The sequence below is a fragment of the Tyto alba genome, unplaced genomic scaffold (genome assembly GCF_018691265.1).
Source record: "Tyto alba isolate M040663 unplaced genomic scaffold, T.alba_DEE_v4.0 Super-Scaffold_2, whole genome shotgun sequence".
Lineage (NCBI taxonomy): Eukaryota > Metazoa > Chordata > Aves > Strigiformes > Tytonidae > Tyto > Tyto alba.
The window spans coordinates 84504630-84524454 of record NW_024881282.1 but is presented as its reverse complement, the minus strand read 5'-3'; the positions used below and the strand labels follow the sequence as shown (position 1 = coordinate 84524454).

Below are 19825 nucleotides of genomic sequence, written 5' to 3'. Positions count from 1 at the left end.
ATGGAAAACTTCAGTTCCTGAAACACATCTACTGTATCCATGCACCTAGTAGCAAAATATCAATGATGATTTGTTTGGGTTTTTTAAGGAAAGTAATTAAAGTAATTTCAAACATAAATGAAGCTTTGTTGAATACAAACAGAGTCTGTTTTGGACTTCATTATGTTGAATAAAGATGAATTTGTCACTAGACTGGAAGTTAGGGGTTGTCTAAGTATCAACAGTCATGACTTATATATTCAATATAGCAAACTGAGTTCATCCCTGTTAGTCATATACATACCGGTGTTTTAAAACAGATAGTTTTCCAAATGAGAAAAATTCTGAATTAAACTGATTGGAAAATAGACTTACTAATTTATTCATTTTATTCATAGTTTATTAGATTGTCATAATTCCACAGTGAGGAAAGAGGATACCTTTGGCTAAAGCTTATACCATCTCAGTGATATGGAAATATAGATATATAGAGATAGAGCAAGAGAAAATGTCTGAAAGAAAAAGGGTAAATAGGGGTAAATTAAAAGTTATTACATGTGTAAGGTCATAATAGAGAAGCCAAAGGCATAGTGGGGGGTAGAGGGTGGCTGTCAGGACTAAGACCAAGTGGAAGAAGCTGAAGGTGTGCCATTAGCAAGCAGAAGTACTGCAGCCCAGGGGACTGTGAACATTTATTGTCGGATACTGGTATTGTTGCTGATAAGGCAGTAATAGTTTTTGGCTCTGGGACAGCCTATTTACTTGAAAGTGGTTCTTGAATCACTCTTTAATTTGGGAATTCCTGCCTTTAGGAACCCTTTTCTTGTATTATTGAAAATGACATAATTTCTAAAAATCCAATGTATTTTTCATTCACTAGGTTATTTTCCTAATTATATTTGCTGGAGATAGTTTCAAATGCAGTTTTGTTCACCTTCAATTTATGTTCTTATTTCTAAAGCCTTTGGCAGTCTTTCAAAGAGTATCCATACACACTGAATTTTTTCTCTCAGCTTTAGATGATAGCTCTCAATAAATCCATGAGCAGTGAGAGCACCTGCCCTTTTCTCCTCCCCCAAGCAGAGCTCCAGAATAAATCATGATCTGCAACACTTCATTGATCTTGGTAAAGCTCTCCTTTCTGCCAAATTCAGTGGCTGATAAAGTTGCAGCTACTATTTCTCCAGTCTTGTGCCAGGTTTTACAGCAGCTGGAGCAGAAATTAAAGAATCTGTAGTATATTAATGTTTAAGTATTGTTTTTTTCACTCTGGGTATCAAAAAGCTGTCCTACCACCCAGATCAGGACAGCTTTCCACAACAGTTATTTTGCTTAGACATGAGTTTGAACTATGACAGACATATCTGTTCAGGTGGATTCGCTAAAATGGTTGTCACTTCTGACAGCAGGGGAGAGAGGCCAGATGGGAGCTGGGAAGTAGGAATTTGCTTCAGCAAGAGCTGGCAAACTTTCAGCATGTATGGGTGGGGATAAAAAGTGGCATTGATCCTCTATGCTGGGCTGCATGCTCTTTTAAAACAGTTTCATACCACTTTCTGTATATGAACTCTTGGTATAGGTCATTACTAGCTGGAGATAAAATTGTTAATAGCACTACAGGAAAGACAGAGGTGGGAAGTAGGTTTTTCTATGTTCTGGGTGATAAATATTTTAGTTTTGCACTTGAAATGCAGCAGGATGATTTGCTCACATCATGTAAGGATAATAAAATTTGTTTCAAATTTATAGAAAATGTAGATAGATAGAAACATCTATTGGGACTGAATCATTTTAAATGTGAAGACTGAGTTAATCTTCACTGAAAGGGAAATTTTATTTGCCATAACATGGTCATATTAAAGTTATGTGTGTTCAAAAAGGACAGGTGGTCTGCCCTACATACCCATGGGATGCTCAATCTGTCAACAGAAAGAAAAGATACAAAACATTTAGCTGAAAAATATTTGACTAATAGGAATGTAACTAATGAAAATCAGGAATTCTTTCAAAAATACCCATTTTATTACTTTATGACGTTACAATGGAAAAGTATTCCTAGGCTCTTTACTTTGCATCCTTTGGTAGTCTAGGGAAGATTACGGCTATTCATTACCAGCAGACCACAGGTTAACTGGATTGAACACAGGTCAATTGACATCTCAAAGCAGGCCTCAGCTGGATGACTGTGTATTAGGAGAAGTATTAGACCTAGTTTTGTCATCAGTAATATCAACATGAAGCCTAAACTCACTATAAACATCATGAAATGAATATGAATTTTAGATGCAGCATTCATAATTTCAAAAGAAGGTTGTCTGGAAACAACGTCTGAGTAAAAATCAGGATCTTGAGTGCAGGAAGGAGGGTGAAAAGCAAGCTCAAAACACTGGACTTTAGGAGAGAAGACTGGCATCTTCGAAGATGGAATAAGGCCCTGGAAGGAAGGGTGGCCCAAGAAATCTGGCTCATATTCAAGGATCCAAGCTCAAGAGACTTCCATCCCAACAACTTAGAAGTCAGGCAAAATTGTCAGGAGGACAGTGTGGGTGAACAAGGAGTTTCAGGACAAACTCAGACATGAAAAGGAAGACTACAGAGGGTGGAAGTAAGGATGGGTAACCTGAGAGGAATACAGAAACATTGTTCAGTCATCCAGGGTTGAAGTTAGGAAAGCCAAAGCCAAAATGGAATTGAATTTGGCCAGGATGTCAAAGACAACAAGAGCTTCTATAAGTACCTAGCTGACAAAAGGAAGACTAGGGGAAATGTGGGCCCACTGCTAAGTGACACAGGGGACCTTGTTACACAGGACGTATAAAAGGCTGAGGTACTGAATGCCTTCTTTGCCTCAGGCTTGACCATCAGGACAAGCAATCCTAATGTTTCCCCAGCGGGGAAAGCTTAGAGCAAAGAAAATTTACCACTAGTGGAAGTGGTTCAAGTCAGGGAATACTTAAACAAACTGGACAGACATAAACCCATGGGTTCTGATGGGATGCACCCATGATTCCTGAGGGACCTGGCAGATGTCATTGCAAGGATGCTCTCGATAATCTTTGATTAATGATGATGACTGGGAGAAATGCCCGAAGATTGGAAGAAAGCAAATGTCACTCCTATCTTCAAGAAGGGCAAGGAGGAGGACCCAGGGTACTACAGGTCAGTCAGCTTCACCTTGATCCCTGGCAATGTGATGGAACAACTAATCCTGAAAACCATTTCCAGGTACATCGAGGGCAAGATAGTCATCAGGAATAGTCACCAAGGAGAAATCATTCTTGACTATCTTGATAAACTTCTATTATGTTTTGACTGGCCTAGTAGATGAGTGGAAAGTGGTGGATATTGTCTACCTGGACTTCAGTGCCCTTGCAGTAGAAAAGGCAAATGGTATCCTGGGCTGCATTAAATAAAATATTGCCAGCAGGTCCCCTCAGCACTGGTGAGGCCACACCTGGAGCACTGTGTCCAGTTCTGGGATCCTCAGTACAAGAGAGACATGAACATACTAGAAAGAGTCCAATGAAGGGCCACAAAGATGACTAAGGGTCTGGAGCACCTCACATATGAGGAAAGGCTGAGAGATCTGGGACTGTTCAGAAAACAGGGCTCAGGAGGATCTTGTCAGTGTATCTAAATACCTGAAAGGAGGCTGTGAAGAGGAGAACAGAACCAGGCTCTTCTCAGTGGAGCCCAGTGACAGGACCAGAAACAATGGGCACAAATTGAAACACAGGAGATTCCCTTTGAATGTCAGGAAATATTTTTTCACTGCGAAGGTGACTGAGCACTGGCACAGATTACCCAGGGAGGTTGTGGAGTCTCCCTCCCTGGGGATATTTTAAAGCTGTTTGGACACAGTCCTGAGCAACTGGCTCTAGGTGGCCCTGCTTGAGTACGGGGTTTGGACATGTTGACCTCCAGAGGCTGGTTTCTTCTGATCTCAAGCATTCCATGATTCTGTGAGAAAAAAACTTCAAGTACTGAAGAAAATGCTTTATGTTAACAATATAGAGTTGTCTGTTCAGGAGGATTTCTATCTTGTGTTTTTTTCTTTTCATTTGTGGAGCCATATAAATGTTCCATTGGACATTAAAAAATTCAACATTTCCAAGAAAATTTAGACCTGTTCATGATAAGTTCACTTTCTGTTTACTTTCCAAGGAGCTGGTATCTAAAAGAAAAAGGAAAAAGGAAGGCTTGGGGGTATCTAAAAGCAGACTGCTAAGTGACTAGACACTTATTTCTTCAAGAGGAAAAAGCTTTCTCAAACTGCTGGATAAGGAATAATTATCAGCAGCTGGAGCTTCTCATTCTCAGACAAGCTACAAAGTAAAAGAGAGAAATATAAATTATTTGAAGAAACTATTATGAAAAGCAGCAGCATCTTCCCCTCCTGATTTCCTCAGGCAGAGACTGAACTTCTTCCTGGATGATGAGAAACAACACAATTTGTAATTTAGTCCTCTAAAAATTCTGTCAGACAGGGTCATCAGTGAAATCTAAGATAGGAAGATCTAACGATCGCTTCTTGCCTGACACACCAGGAACCTGTGAAATTAAATAGGTTTCCCCAGGACAGCCCATGAGTTATTAGCAACCAAGCCATTCCAGGCTTGGGGTACTCAGCCCCTATTAGGTCCTGCAGCTTCCAGGGAAGCATGGATTTGCTTAGGCTATAACAACTGAACACCCAAACAAGAAAACAAAGATAATTTCCTTGCTCCTCTATGGGCCAAACTATACAATATGCAATTTTCAAGACATCCAGTGTCTAGAGGGCAGTGTAATGTTCTAGAAAGCTGGTTCTATTAATCTAACTCTTTTTGCAGTCTATTGGTTGGATTTTGTCAGATGAAGCAACGAATGTTTCTGCCTGAGGTTTAGAAAGTAATAAAAATGGTTTATTATTAACAAGGGGACCTGTTCTTGTCTTTATTGGAATCACAGCCTAGGACTTGTATGGGAGAAAAATCGCTAACATGCTTGGGCTTTTGTAAATGAGGTCAGCAAGAAAGAAAAGTGCAACATGAGATTTTGAATATTTTTGAACAGAAGGAAGGGATCTTTTGTAAACAACTGTATGTGTGAATACGACCTGTGTATATAAATAATGTAATCTGGGTGACAGTAGCTATTAATGGTTTGAAAGATATAAAACTTTCATGAAGAGATGTAAGAAGTAATGGAATAGCCAACATGGGAATGAATGAACATTTACATGATGCCTTTTTTGCAATAAGTAACTCACATAGAAAAAGCATGGTACTGCTTTTTTACAAAAAAAAAAAAAAAAAAAAAGTTTCTTTAAAAAATAAAGGCAAATATTTACAGTGAACAATTAAGAAAAAAAAAAAATTTTCTCTCATTTCCCCTGAAAAGAATCTTTTTAGCAACCTTTTTGTATTAATAACTTGCACTTTAAAACTGGATTTAATTCCATCCTTCTATTAATGAAGTAATACTGTTACGGAACTCTCTTTTGTACTGTTTTCACAGGGATGATTTTTCATCAGGAGGGCAACAGCTTATTTCAGTGTGCTCCATGGTGCTTTGTTTAGATATACACACACACCTGTACATGGATTTGTAGATGCTTGTGCCTATGCAAGCAGAAAAGCACTTTTAAACAAAGGCTCCAGGGGCATTACATGCCCAGAAATAGGACACTTAATTGTTTTGTGTGCCTATGAAAATCTCCTGCCAGCTGTTTTGGAAAAAAGTAGTCTTTCCATTTTGTCAGCTCTCCCTGCCTTTGTAATAGGAAGGGAAGATGAAGCAGAGTTATCTCTAGTCAGTCCAGCAAGTCTTGAAGCCTGACCAGCATGAGACATAAACTCAGCCTGTGCTGGTGCAGACTAAAAGAATGCTTCTCCATGCCTTTATATGAAATATGTATGTGATTGCTCTAACATCTAAATCATTTTATATTTCCCTACTTACGTGTGAGCATCTTTAAGTCAATAGCAAAGCACTATCACAAGAAACTTTGTGTATCTCTCTCTCTGTCTGAAGGATATAAGCTCCATGCACAAGGTAGGTGTTTGTGGTTGGGACTTTCAAAACCACACGCCTGAATGAGTTTAATAAAGATGAATCTCAGAAATGGAAGTTTTATTTCACCATTTTCTTAATTTCATAATTATTTCTTTTTGTTATATTCCCCTTATTTCCCTCCAGAACTTTGAAGCTCTTGAATTAATTTCATTTTAAAGGGTATGGTATAGCTGACCATTTTTTAAAGCTTCAGGGGTTCCTTGCTTTGCTACAGCAACTCTTAAATTTTTGAAGTAGTAGAAGCCATCTGTCTCAACAGATCATGTTCTTTTACACTGAATGACAAACCAGTATTTCAGCTGATTTATACTTAAAACAATCTTGGAAAGGAGGGAATTTCATAAAGCTGCCAATTTTTGTGTCTTCTATTAAGTTCCTAGTGTTCTGCTCTGTAGATTGCTAGGGTGATATCTGTCCCTCCCAGATGGGAAAGTAGGACACAGATAAAAAAGTTTTCTCAATGTCAGGAAGAAAGACATTGAGAGGAATTAACTGAATATCTCCATCTAGTTCCTTATCAATAATCATCCTATTCTCTGGATTTCTGTGATGGATAGAAAACTACAGGTAAATATTTGAAAAGTCTGTTGAAGACATATATGGATATGGAGCCACTAATTTTTCTTTGTCTCTTTGGAAACAGTTTCCTAAACATTTTACAGTATGCATTCAGCATAATTTAATTATACTTAGATTTGTACTTCTGTGCTGCATGAGATGGCATTCAGGCTGTATAAATGCAGCTGTGGTCCATGTGAAAACATGGTCTTCACAACAAAGCACTTATTAAGGTCATTACTGAAGTTTTTATTTTCTGGACTATGTTATGGAGGCAATGTGAACAATAACCTTTTCATAAGGATTCATAAGGACCTCTTGGTGTTCACTGTATGGTCTGACACCAAAAGAATGGAATTAGAAAGACAGATGGTGTCAGCTTTGGCTTTTTAGTCTGCTGCGGCACTGGAACAGTTAATGGCTGTTATTTTCTTCTCTACCAAATTTGACCCATGACTCTCTCAAATGGAATGAAAGAAGCAGATTGGGGTGTGCAAGTAGCTCTTTCTGAACATGCCTGGTAAATACAAGGAGCTTTTCTTTTCTTTCATTCTTTCCTCTGGGTGAGGAAGGACAAGCCCTGCCTCAGACTACAAAAGTGTTACCCCTCTTCCAATGCTGCAGAATGAAGAAATGCTCTTGCTAGCCAATAAAGAGAAATTTAGCAGAGGATGTAAATGTTTGTCTCATATGCTGTTTAAAGTAAACTACAAACATCTGAAAAACAATTAGGATGATGGGAGTTTGGGGAAGGCTGTCTCTTCAGAGAGGCTGGAAAGCATTTTTCCCATAATAAAGTATGCCGTAATAGTCATTTTCTGCTAGGTGAATAGGCACAAAACACATCTTTGTTCATAAGGCTTTTTATTGTAGCAGTTGTCATGAGCAGAACCTGAAAGTACTTGAAAATCCATTAAAATCACAATCAGTATAAAAAAAATACCATCTCCTGAAAGTTTGTCTCTGCAGACTTTGTAAAAGTGAGAAGTCGATAAGTATGAGACACATTTATGTAATTTAAGATTAACTATTAACTGTTAAAGGGCAGGCTTTGTACAATCAAGCTTGCTGTTTAGCAAAGAAACAAAACCCTTAAATCTCTGCAGCTTCTGGATGAAGCCAACTTCTAAGTTGCTGTGTGTGATAAGATGTGCTGAATCCCAGACTGGTTGGCCATTGACTGGCCATGAATCAGTGATTACTGACTGTCTCCAGGGTGTTTTGGTTACAGTACTCTCCCAAAAGGCAATTGTCATTTGGATTTATGCCTTCTTGTAACTGCTTTTTCTCCGGTTGTGTGCAAGTACTAGTGCATGACTTTGTGCATTTCTTAAACTTAGGACTTAAAATTTCTTGTTTCCCAGATCATGTATTTCACAAAGAGAGAATGTACTTGCTTTAAAGATTTGTAGTACGTGGATTTACTCATACCAGTTCTAGAAGTGAGATTTCTAATTTATTTTGTTCAACAGAATTCTTAAATTCAGCCAGATTTATTCACACATCCAGGACATGAACAAGCACCCGAGTTCCCAAGTTAAAACAGCATCTTGCCAACTTTAAAACATTTGGCTGGTCAGCAGGAAAGGAAAAGCTGCTTGTAAAGCACTGGAATGCATTTTCAATTAGTCACTCCATTGCTTAAAAGGCAAGGCATTAGGCACTGGGAGGAAAGGCAGGGGGGTGGCAACGTTGGTGGGGAGGGACAGCATGACACAGTCTGGAGAAGAGCCTTTATCAGCCCACAACAGCAGCCCTGAAGTTGGAGGCCACTCTTTAATAGATAAGCTTTTGTCTAACAACAGGCTCCCTAGGGAGAGTGAAGTTTTCCTGGTAAAAGACCAGGATTTCTTTCAAATAACTTAATACTGCTTTGTATGAAAGAGTGATGGAAAATATGTGTTGGGAAGGTGCTAGAAAGTTATTTATTTCTCTATTATTGCATGATAACCAGGCTGTTGGGCATCCTGACTAAAAGATTGTGCTTTGGCAAACATTCCCTGGCTCCTAAAATCTTTTGAATGTGATAACACCCGTGAAAGAAGATTAAATAACCAACCCAAACTGCTTACTATACTTGGTTTATTTTCCTGCCCAACACTATTAAGTCCTCAGTCTGATAGGTTTCTGCTGAAGAAACAGCTTGGAAAAAATATCTCATAAAATCATCTTTCTAATGCTCAGTAGCCATCATTGCTTATGTTTTTTTAAATGCTTTGTCCTGTACTTGACCTTCAAATGTTTGTAGCTAGCTGATCTGGAACTTTTTTGACTCCACAGCTGTCTAAACTAAGGATGATGACATTGCTTAGAGATCCTTTATTTTGTGTGTGTGTATATAATAATATTGTTTTCAAATATGTATATATATTTACTTTAACATGACTCAAAATCTTGGAAAGCTTGTATTTCTTTATTGTATTGACTGAGAACTGCTAAGTTCTCACTAGTGGGACATGATATGGCATGAGAGACCCAAGCTATACAATAGGCTGGATTTCAACAGGTAGAGGAAACTTTCAGGGTTGTTGCCTTCTGGCTAACTGTAATAAATTTGCTTAAGTAATATTTCACAGATGTGCTCGCTGTTTCTTGGCAAACAAGCTGAAGACCATAGGAAATTTCTTTACTTAAAGCATAAAAATAAAAGTTTTGAAGACAAAGTCCTTAACTGCAACAGAAAAAGCATTTAGCTAAAAGATTAGCTGGAGTGCTGCTATCCAAGCACAAGAGTTAAAATAAGTTTACAGTGTGTTTCTATTTGTTTATTTTCTCCTACTATAGCTACATGCTGTATGAAATACGTGAGGCTGTTTTGGAAAATCCATTGCCTGCCACAAGTTTCTCTGTGCTAAACTTAATCTCCCAGTTTTATTTTTAGAAAGCTTACAGTTGCTTTCTTCAGTGTTGTAGGAAAAGCTGGTAAAATGCCAGACAGGTCCAGCAAAACAGAGACCTGGCTTTTGTTCCAGTCATGAAAAGTTTAGGATGAAAATAATAAAAATAACCATAAATAATTGCAAATGGGAAAGGAATAAGAATCTTTACTCCTATGGTATAGTTTTCATGTGGAGGAAATAATGGAGTGTTTTCTGTGGGAAGGCAGTGAAAAATGTGTCTTTAGAAAGTAAAAAATATACTTGTTAGAGATAACATTCTTGATATTGAGATAGTTTGTGGAATTTCTGGATGAATGGAGCATGAGATGCTGAGCATCTTGGTGCAGCAGAGCTCTGGGCAGGTTTGGCACTGACCTGAAGCGAGGGGATAGGTGCTGAGTTGTTTCTCTTGGCCTTGGTTTCTCCATATACACCAGGGTAATATAAATGTCTCTCAGCCTTGTAGCTCTCCCCTACTCCTGACCCATACAGAAACTGAAACCAGTTAGATCCCTAAGTGGGGTATAAAGGCAGAGCATCACCACCTCTTTCTCATCTTGACACAACAATGGATGGATAGGATGTGACAAGGGCTCAAACTGGGCTTGCTGAGGGGATGTGATAAGACAGGGTATCTTGAATTTTTTTTGTTTGCAGTCTAAGCTTGAAGTCTTACTGAATTGGAGCTTGGTCATCAATATGAAATATTCAGTGAGAAGTTTACATGGGAAAATACAGGAATATAGCTCTAAAAGCAGTAAATGTGACAGTAAGGTAGAGTAGAAAGAGAAAAGACAGTGTTCTGTAACCACTTATGTCCTCCCCAACCTCAAGTGAGGGATTAACCTGTGCAATGGTGGTTTAAAAATTTTGGGAAGAAAAGAAGAGACACTAGCCAATCTCTTTTTAATTGCTTCGTATGCTAAAATTTAAGGTTTCCTCAGCTCCACAAAGAAACATTTGAAAAATGGCAATTGTTTCCATGGCAAGCATCTAACCCATCTCCCGTAGGTAAATAAATATATGGCCCCAACCTTTCCAGAGGTGTATACAACCCTTATCTCTGAAGAAGTGCTCAGAGATATGTGTGCATTGGGTGAGAAACACCTGTGCCATGTTAGCCTTAAGAGGCAGGAGAAGCATCCGTAACCCCCTAGCTGTCCTTCACCCTCCTCCCTCCAGATCTGCACCTGCAATCTCACCGTCAGCAGTCTCTGATGTATTTATCATCGTTACATCCCTCAAAGGTAAGCAAATCTGTTGGAGCTGCTGCCCATGGGAGGATGTAAAATCCAGAGGTCTGAACTTGGGGCCTGATTTGCTAAACTGATCAAATAGTGTGGCCCCACATGCTGAACCAGCTTCACAGGGCTGAGGCCTGGCAAAAGAGGTGGCAGAGGACTTAATGTACGTTTATTCTAAATGAGGAGTCAGTGATGCGCTGGCCTTCGAACAAAGAAGGCATTTTGCATCTAGGCAGTATAAAACTGATTGTTTCTATCTGACCGCTATCTCTTGGCTGCTATCTGGCAGACAAAAGGGTCACAAAATATTTTTGGGGCAGCAGGAAGCCTCAGTGTCACCTTGTGGCAGGGGCAAGATTGTGCTGCCTTTGCACTGTAGGGACACCAGCAAGAAGAGGTTCAGGGTGCCCAAAACCATCCTGCAATGTACAAGGGAGCCCTGAAAACAGTTTAAACATAGCTCAAGTTTTATCGTACCAAAGGAGGAGGTGGTGGAAGACTTAAAGCAGCCTCAAAAGTTTATTATGCATTATTATACACTTTATTATGTTTCCATGAGCATGTGATGTCACAAGCTACCAGATCTCTATGTGACCATCATATTACTGCTTCTTTTTAACATACAAGGGCTGATCTTAACTTTTTTTTTTTTTTTTTTTTTTTTTTTTTTTGAGAACTGGTGGCAGAGAGAAATTAGGAGCATATGCCTGTGGTATAAATAGCAAAGTGGAAGTATCTGTCATTTGGGGTAGTTTGGTTCCAACTGAACACTTCATAAGGTACGGTTTTGCTTTTTTTCCCCCAGAATTTTAATTTGGGAGTTTCCAGAAATCCCAGTGAATCAGTGGAGCTCAAGGAGAGGGTACAGTCATTCACAGGATGAATGGAAAATATTTAGAGGGAAAAAAAAATGCAAAAGATAAATATTTTAATGCAGGGAAATCAATGTCAAAAAGTGTTACAGAAACACAAAAGAAGCCAATCATCTAGATTTTCCTAAATAAAAACACACTAACAGCAGTTACACAACTTTTCAGATTACCATAGTGATCTGGAATATGCTTATTTTTTAAGTAGCAACAAAAAGGAGAAATGGATTTAACGGATTATATAGGCATCTTTTCCCCTTTCAAACACCCAAAGGGTAACATCTGTCTTTGTATTACTACGTTTTTTATTATTCCATCATAATAGCAGACTTGTTATAAATCAGAATGCTTTCAGTCACAGCTTCAGCTTCCAAGTCTATCAAGTCTAATAGACTTCAAAAAATAAAGGTGGAGTAAAATGATTCTGTATTCAAAAGTTGTGAACTGTTTTTAATGTGTGTATCTGTCTGTCTATATGAGGGTGAGGGGTAAGGGGAGGAGGGAAGGGTGGGAGAGGTGTTGCTTTGGAAAGTCCCTCCTTTAAAAGCGTCAAACTCCAACCTGCACAGAATAGGTAAAGGGAGATCCCCCACAACCTTCAGAAAATAATATAAAAGCAAACCTCAGAGGTAGAAGAAAATACCCAAAAGGAGAAGACTGCAGCTTGCAGTAATCTGTAAATGATTGCTGGCAAAGGCTGGGGGCTTCAAGCCTGAACTGTGTTTGTTCCAAACGAAAGCCAAGAAGGACGGTGTTAATAAAGAGAGATTTAACTGAGGGCTGTGCTTGGAATAAAGTGGGCTACAAAAAGGTCAAATTTGATCAGTTGGAGGAGATTACAAGGGCTTTAAAAGGTAGTGGTGAAGAAATGAAACTGGGACTGTGAAGCAATATAGCACAAGATTGATTTTGGGGGTGGAGAGAAGCTGGGACAAGTGCTTATCAGCTTGAGAAGGAGGAAGAGCTGTGCTGGGTTTGTTGTCATTCCCACACTGAGTAGAGTACTTGCTGCTTTTGTGGTTAGGCTTCCCTGCTGTGTTTTTTTTTCTTTTTATATATATATTTTATTATTATTACTACTACAATGGTGTCTATAATCTCTGACTTGGATCCTCTGAAAAGCTGGAAAGTTTTAAGGTAGGCCTATGTTTTCTTCTGTTTGGTACAGGCATTTTTGGTTTAGCCCTAAATTAACTGGAGCTTGAGTTATAATCAAAATGTGAGCCCTGGGCTTAAGTAAGAGAGGAGTTTCTGGTAATTAGAGCCCTTTTAAGATACAGCAAACCTTTAAGCAGATGTTTAGAGAGACCCGAGGGAGATTTTTAAAATATACTTCTCAGTGTTACAGTGCAGTGAGGAATTTTTTTTCTTTCTTTCTTTTTTTAAGGAGAGATTGTTCCATAAATTCAAGTTAATAGTAAAGGCTCACACCAGTTGAAACTGTAGGATTAACTCTCTGCTTTCTTCACTGTGATCTGCAGGGGAATGGGTGGGAAACATTAGAGGAGTAAAAACCAGCATGAAAATTGGTGAAAAAGTGAAAAATAGGCTTGGGGGAAGGAAGGGGGACTAATGTGCTTGCTTCAGTTTATTGTTGAAACTCCTACAGTTCGTTGTTCCTCTAAAGCATGTGTTTGATACCTAAAAGTTGATACTGATTTTTACCTTCAGCACTGCTATTTTTTACTTTGAATAGTGAAAAATAGTAACTCAAACTGCTAAAAAGAAGGTTAAGGGGGGTGGAAGGGGAAAGACTGTTAATGCCTGCTGCAGATATTAAAGCTCAACAGTGTTAAATGTCCATGTTTAATGCTGCAATAAATACTTGGTTTTGCCTTATTGAGAATCTGGACCTGTAAAAAGTTTGCAGATGGTCTGCAGAAACTTCACTGAAACATTGGAAACATCTGGGAATGTAGATGGCAAAATTATAAAATTAGTTAAATAGGAAGTTAAATATATTTCCCTCAGCTCTTATGTAAAACATGAAGCTGCACCTAATACAGTATTTTTTTTTAAGTAAATTACAGGGATTTTGAGGAGCTATATGAATATGTATAAAGTATATCTTCTTGCTACAATGTTTTAAGGAACTTAATGTGTCCTGAGCTGAAAGAGGAAAAACAACCCTTCAGAAGTCAAATTATAAAGTCTACTTACATACTAGGTTTTTTCCCTCATATTTGCAGAGTGTTGAAGTTCCTTTTTTCAGAAGTTTGAATTTCTCTGACCATCTTCTGAGCTTGTGTGTAGAAATATGAACCAAAATCCTTTATCCTTGTCTGTGGTATGAGACTTGGCATACCGGTCTTATTGCAAGTTTTTTTTGTTTTGTTTTGGGTTTTTTTAAAGTCATTTAGGACTGTCAGCACAGAATGATGAGTTTCTGTTTGACTTCCAAAACCTCAGTGTGGATGTTAGCTCAAATGTAGTGTGTGGGATAGTGGAGTGCAGGGCTGTGATTGGCAACTGGGGCAAGTGGTCACGCTACATCAGACCAGAGCCAGGGTCACTTCTGTGAATCATCACCAATGAATGCCAGTAAAGTGCTTTTGCAGAGCTCTATATGTGTTGTCTTACAGTGTGTGTGCTCCAAAAAATCTATTCTAGGAATTATTTTAAAAGTTTATCTAGCAATATGAGACTACTTCTGATTCCTCTGCTACTCAAGTCAGGTGATGCCAGGTTTTTGCTGGGTTGAGGGATGACACAGAGGACTTGGAAATCAAGAAGATCTAAAGAGGAGACACTGTTTTCTTAGAAAAAAATGATGTGTTTACATGACTGTGGAAGAAATATCTCCCTGGCACTTTTTCCTTACAGCATGACTGAAGTTTCCCAACTTTTGTGTGTGAATCTGAAATTACAGCTGTATAGACACAGAGTAGGTCAAAGATGTGGTTAAGTCAATTTTACTGGACATTTATTTGTGTAGCTACTGTGTATGATTATAGCAACAACTCTGTACAGACATGATTTTGTACAGATCAACTGCAGGATGCAGAGGGTTAAGATGTGGGAAAAGACAGTATGTAATATAAGTGAAATGTTCACTGATAGTAAAGAAAAAAATAATAATCTAGAAATCAACATATAGTTTATATGGCTTGTGAGTTATTAAACTGTAATGTCACTTCTACATTTTCTTATATATTTTAGTTCCTCTTCTGCAGGCCAGTTTCCAGCTTGTTTGATACTTCTGAGCCTACTGTTTTTAGTGTCTACTCTCCATATACGATGGGAGCCTGTAGCTAATATTTATAAGAAATAGAGAAGTGTTTCTCTTAGGTGGCACAAAGCAATTCTTTAAGACCCAAATGAAATGCTGAAGCAAATGTTACAATCAGCTCAAGACTAGTGTCCTATGGTGGCAAATTCTCAATTCTGTTTTCCTTGTGCATCCCCTGCAATTTAGTCTGTGACTTACTCACAGTTTGAGACCTGCTTACCTGGGAAAAGACAGGATGCAGATCTCATGGAGGTGGGGAGAATAATTGCATCGGGGCTTAATAATTCCCATGTGCTCAGAGCAACTATGGGCTGCCTTGATGTTGGTTCCTCCCAAATCAGCTGAGCTCTGGCTCCTCTGCCCTGCTCCCCAAATCCACTGGAAGCACATTGTCTTCCCTCTGAATAAAGATAATAATAAAGGAAAAGGTACACTATAAAAACAGACAAGGCTTTGACTGGTGGAGCCCAGCGCGTGGAAGAGGTGGTGTTGGAGGATGGCAGAGGATTTTGCTGGACTTGACCCAGCAGGGCTGGGAGAGCTAGCAGAGGTATTAAAATAAATAAATGGCAATATGGTGTGTGTATATATACTATTACATCAGGCCTCTCTCTTTCGTTGTCTGTCTGGGATAGGACAGTGAGAGTTGAAAACTTTCTGGCAAGTCTCAGCACCCGCTGGATTCACGTTACAGCAAGGGAGGAGGAACTCAGGATGTCTAAACACAGTTTAATGTGCAGAACAGAATCCACTTCAGAAATTATTTTCTTTCACAGGGTTTCTTGATAGTGATCTGAATATTAAAGTTATTGGAAAGTAATCTGTGAGAGCTCATTATATTTTTTTTCCTCCTGTTGTCTCTTTTCAGATAAGCTCCCAGCATAAGATCTGTGCTTTGACGTTAACACACTGTTGCCTGATCCTTCCTTACAGATGCCTTCTCACTTTTCATAGTGAGACTACAATAAGTGCCATGTCTGCTGTACTCCTTGGAGCCAGGAGAGTTTGGCAAAACCTCAGGCCTTTTTGAAATCCTTCAGAGCCTTACCAGCAAATGATGTGTGCTCACATAGCCCTCTGTAGACACAGAAATCCCATTTACCTCCCTCCAAAATGATATAGGAGTTGGGATCTAGCCCCCCTAGTGCACAGGAGAGACTGAGATCAGCTACTGTGACTCCAGAGATGTCTCTAATCCCTGTTCAGAACTTCCCCTGTATTTCTGGGACATGTTTTTTTTTCCTCATACTTGACAGGGACAAATTCAGTCGCTGTTTCTGAAGCCAGAGCCTGTGCTCTGGGCCACTGCAATAGCAAAAGTAGAGCAATAGCCTGGCAAGGAGAGGCACAAAAGGGAGGAAAAAAAAAAAAAGTCCTTCAAGGCCACATCTCCTCTCTTGCTTTTCTCCCTTAAATTGGCTCCAACAAGGCTAAATGAAACACTATAGATCACATGAGTTACCTATACAGGGAAGACCTTGTACCCCTTTGCATTCCTGTCTGAAGAAGTATGTGACCTTTCTATGGCTTATTGCTAGGAAAAATAAGTTGTTTTTAACTTGACTTCGCAACCTCAAGGTGAAATCCAAGCAAAGAGTAGGACTTTTCACTCAGATGAGTGGTCAACTTACAGTCTGTGAAGCAGTGAATCTTGCTGTACTGCTCTGCATACAGATGACCTGAATTTCACAAGTCCTGTTGAGCTGGCCCATACAGTTTGGCTAGTGGAGCTGGGAACATCTTGTTTAGAATAGTCATGTGTCAGGCCGATGTACCGATTCAAATGTTCTCTCCAAAATTCCTTTTTCCACCAAAAACTATCCAAACAGCCTGTAAATGGTTTAGCTTTTCAGGAAAAAAAGTGCTTTTCATGCTTGGCAAGTCAGTTCTGGAAGATCAATTTCAGACTTGGTGTTTGTATTATGAGCTATTTTGGACAAATAGCCCTATCCCCACAGCCTGCTGCCGTGATCTTCTGTGAATTAAGATGGGTTAAATAGCTTCAAGGTGTTCAAATTGGGGAAGGGGGAAGGAAAGTATGCATAACAGCTCAAATTCAGTTGTTGGCACAGAACAATAAACCAAGACCACCATAGAGACTTGTTCCTGTTTTGGCTTTTGCCTTTCCAGTTTAGCTAAGCTTAAGTAAGATAAAGCATCCTGTATTGTATTCAGTATCTGAACAGACCAGTTATAAGCATGGACCCCCAACAAAAAACTACTGTTCAGAAAAGAACGTAAAAAAAAGATTTCACATGTGCTTTACTCTGAGGACCTGAACAATGTTGTCTCCACCCACTACTCAAAACCAAAAGAAAACAAGCCCTGAAAGCTTGGCCCAGGGAAATAATGCTGGACTCCATCATTACCATTAAATACAGATAATGGAATTTCAGATGTCAGTGGAGAATACAAATTCCCTCATAATTGCCACAATATGCTTGCTTAAAAAAAAAAAAAAAAAAAAGAATATGCGTGAAAAGAGGGTGTGTGTGTCTTGTAATAAATAAAAACATATTTGAGAAATGATTTTCCTGTTAACCCCTCCAAAAACACAATGTCAGAGATGGCACTGAAAGGGATGTTAGTGAGGGTCACAAGTCCCGAGTCGTGATGCAGATGAGTATCGCTTCGGAATGATGGTTGTTACTAAGCTCTGATATATAAATACGAGTGGCAAAACATAGTCTGGATTCCTCTGCTTTCAGTTTGAACATGTAACTTTATGATCAATCAAGTGAATCATATTGTGATGAATAATTAGGGCCAGCTATATTGAAGCATGAGTTATTAATCACTTTTCATCTTCTGTATCTGTGCTTTCTGTGCACATTGTAAAGGACAATACTGGCAGGGTTTTTTTTGGTTTTTTTTTTTTTTGTTTTTGTTTTTTCTTAAAAAGGCAGGATATATGGAGTAGTTGAAAAAGTATAGATAACAGAAAATAGCAGATTAGGATGTAACACACTCCTGCATCCATTGTTGATGGCTGAGAAAGTCATCTAGTCCTTCTCTAAGCCTGTGAAGATTTATTCTTGAATCTTTATTTTCCCCTGATTAAAATTCAATATCACTCTTTTCAATAAGAGGTTGTTTTCTACAGTTTTACTAAAACAATCCACTTTTCATATCAAGCCTGTATACAAGCTTATTACATCTTGTTCATTTGGACATGAGTTGTTAAATCTTCCAGGTGCTTTATGGCAGATTTAACCATCCTATTCAAATAAATGCTCTATCACAAACAGGTTTACTTACCGTTGCTGCTATGTTCCTTTGCCTAATTGTTTGAATTGCCCTAACCCCTAAAATGTAACATAAAATTACTACACCAGCCGAGCAAGAGCCCATGATGTGTGTAGTGACACTCTCAGCCACCAGTGACTTGCAGTTCAGGGTCTTCCTATGCCAACAGTGTTGTCTTTTGCTTGATGAATGTTTTCTACATCAATTTATCTGACTATTTTTTTCAGTTTTAACTTTGAGCCCACAGCATCTTGCAGCAAAGGGGAGGGCTCTTTTACCTCTAAATTTGTCTTGCATCCATGTTTTGGGACATGTGATAGCTGTTTGGAGTGGTTTTCCTGATAAGGCCATGAGACACTGAGTTCAGATTCCTTTCTTTTGAGGGGAGATGGAACTTGTGTTATTTCTGCATCTATTATACCCCAAAATTTAATTCCTGACTGGTAATTAGTGACATCCTGTTACACGGATGCGCATGTTGAAGGATGGAAGTAAAAACAGGATCATCCTTTCCTACATGCAATACTTAATCATACTGACTTTTATCTACCATTTCATCATCTTCATCTCTTAAATCAGTGAGAGTCCTAATGTACATCTGCAGATCTCTGTAGCTTTTTCATAACTAACCCATTGCAAATTTTAAGCTTTGTCTAGTTTGGTGCTCAATGGAACTGAAATAAGGAGGAAATTGCCTGTAGAAAGGAAAGGTAACTGGGCAGTGGCAGTGTTACATTGTGCCCTGAGAGATAAGGTTATAATTCCAAGCTTTTCCCAGGCTTTCTGTGTCAGTTTGGATGAGTTACTTAATCTCTGTGTGCCTCAGTTCCCACCAGTAAAATGGAGTTGTTAATACCTGTCTTATCTACTTTGGCTGTAAACTTTTCATGGCTATAGAGAAGTACAGCTCTGTCCATATAGAGCCCACAGCAGGGCTCTGCCTTGAGCTGAGCTTTTCACTGTCTGCCCTCATAAAAATAATTTACTTAGTTGAAACTAGAATTTAACTCTTTTGAGAACAAGTAATTCTTTGCTCATTTACTAAAACCCTTTCTTCAGTAAATCTGCCTTTGCAAGGCAGCTCCACAGATGAGCCACTCAAATTCCTTGCACACACCAGCTTTTTTCCAAGAAGCTGTTAGGCTGAAGCTGGTTGAAGCCTGAAACCTAGAGCTGAATGATCTGGCTGAGCTTTGCCTAATGGCAAATTACTTAGCTTGGGTGTTTGGGTTTCTTGGTTTTACCCTTTGTTTTTTGGTGTGTATTGGTTTGGGGGTTTTTTTGGTTTGATTTTTTTTTTTTTTTGTGTTTGTTTGTTTTTGTTATGTTTTTCTTTTTGGTTTTGTGTGTGTGTGTTGCTTCTGTTCAGTAACTCGTTATAAAGGCTAGCTGCTCTTTCATGTCTGATTGCTGTACATGTGAATACTTCCTTTCATAGGCTCATTTCTTGTTCTCCTTCATTTTTCTAATCCCCTCACCAGTTGATGTGCAACTTTACTCACCTGTGTTTCATCACCTTCGTATGGCTGGGATGGTATGGGTGTTGTCTGGTGGCTATCACTGTCTCCCAAGGAACCTGTTCAGGCTTCAGGATCTCCAGTACTTCTGAAAAATGTTCTGTGGCACTAAGAAAAATTCTTAGCATAACCTAAATGTTACCATCCAACTTCTTTTGTATGAGCCGCTGAACACACTTCTGCTATTTGTACTCTAATTTTCCTTAATAAATAAATAAAAAGACAACAAAACCAGCTTCATATGAAT

At 38.8% G+C, this 19825-nt stretch overlaps 1 protein-coding gene across 2 annotated transcripts in view; it reads left to right on the top strand.

The window, feature by feature from the left end:
• Positions 1-19825, top strand: part of CELF2 (CUGBP Elav-like family member 2) — a 559898-nt gene that overhangs the window by 168831 nt on the left and 371242 nt on the right. Inside the window, exon 1 of one of the 2 annotated variants that reach the window (XM_032985805.2) lies at positions 12415-12723. The exons of the other annotated variant lie outside the window; for it this stretch is intronic. Within the exon in view, the coding sequence (XP_032841696.1) occupies positions 12671-12723 (53 nt within the window). The 5' untranslated portion in view covers positions 12415-12670. Of the gene's footprint in view, positions 1-12414; positions 12724-19825 lie in introns of those variants that run through there. 2 annotated transcript variants of the gene reach the window in all.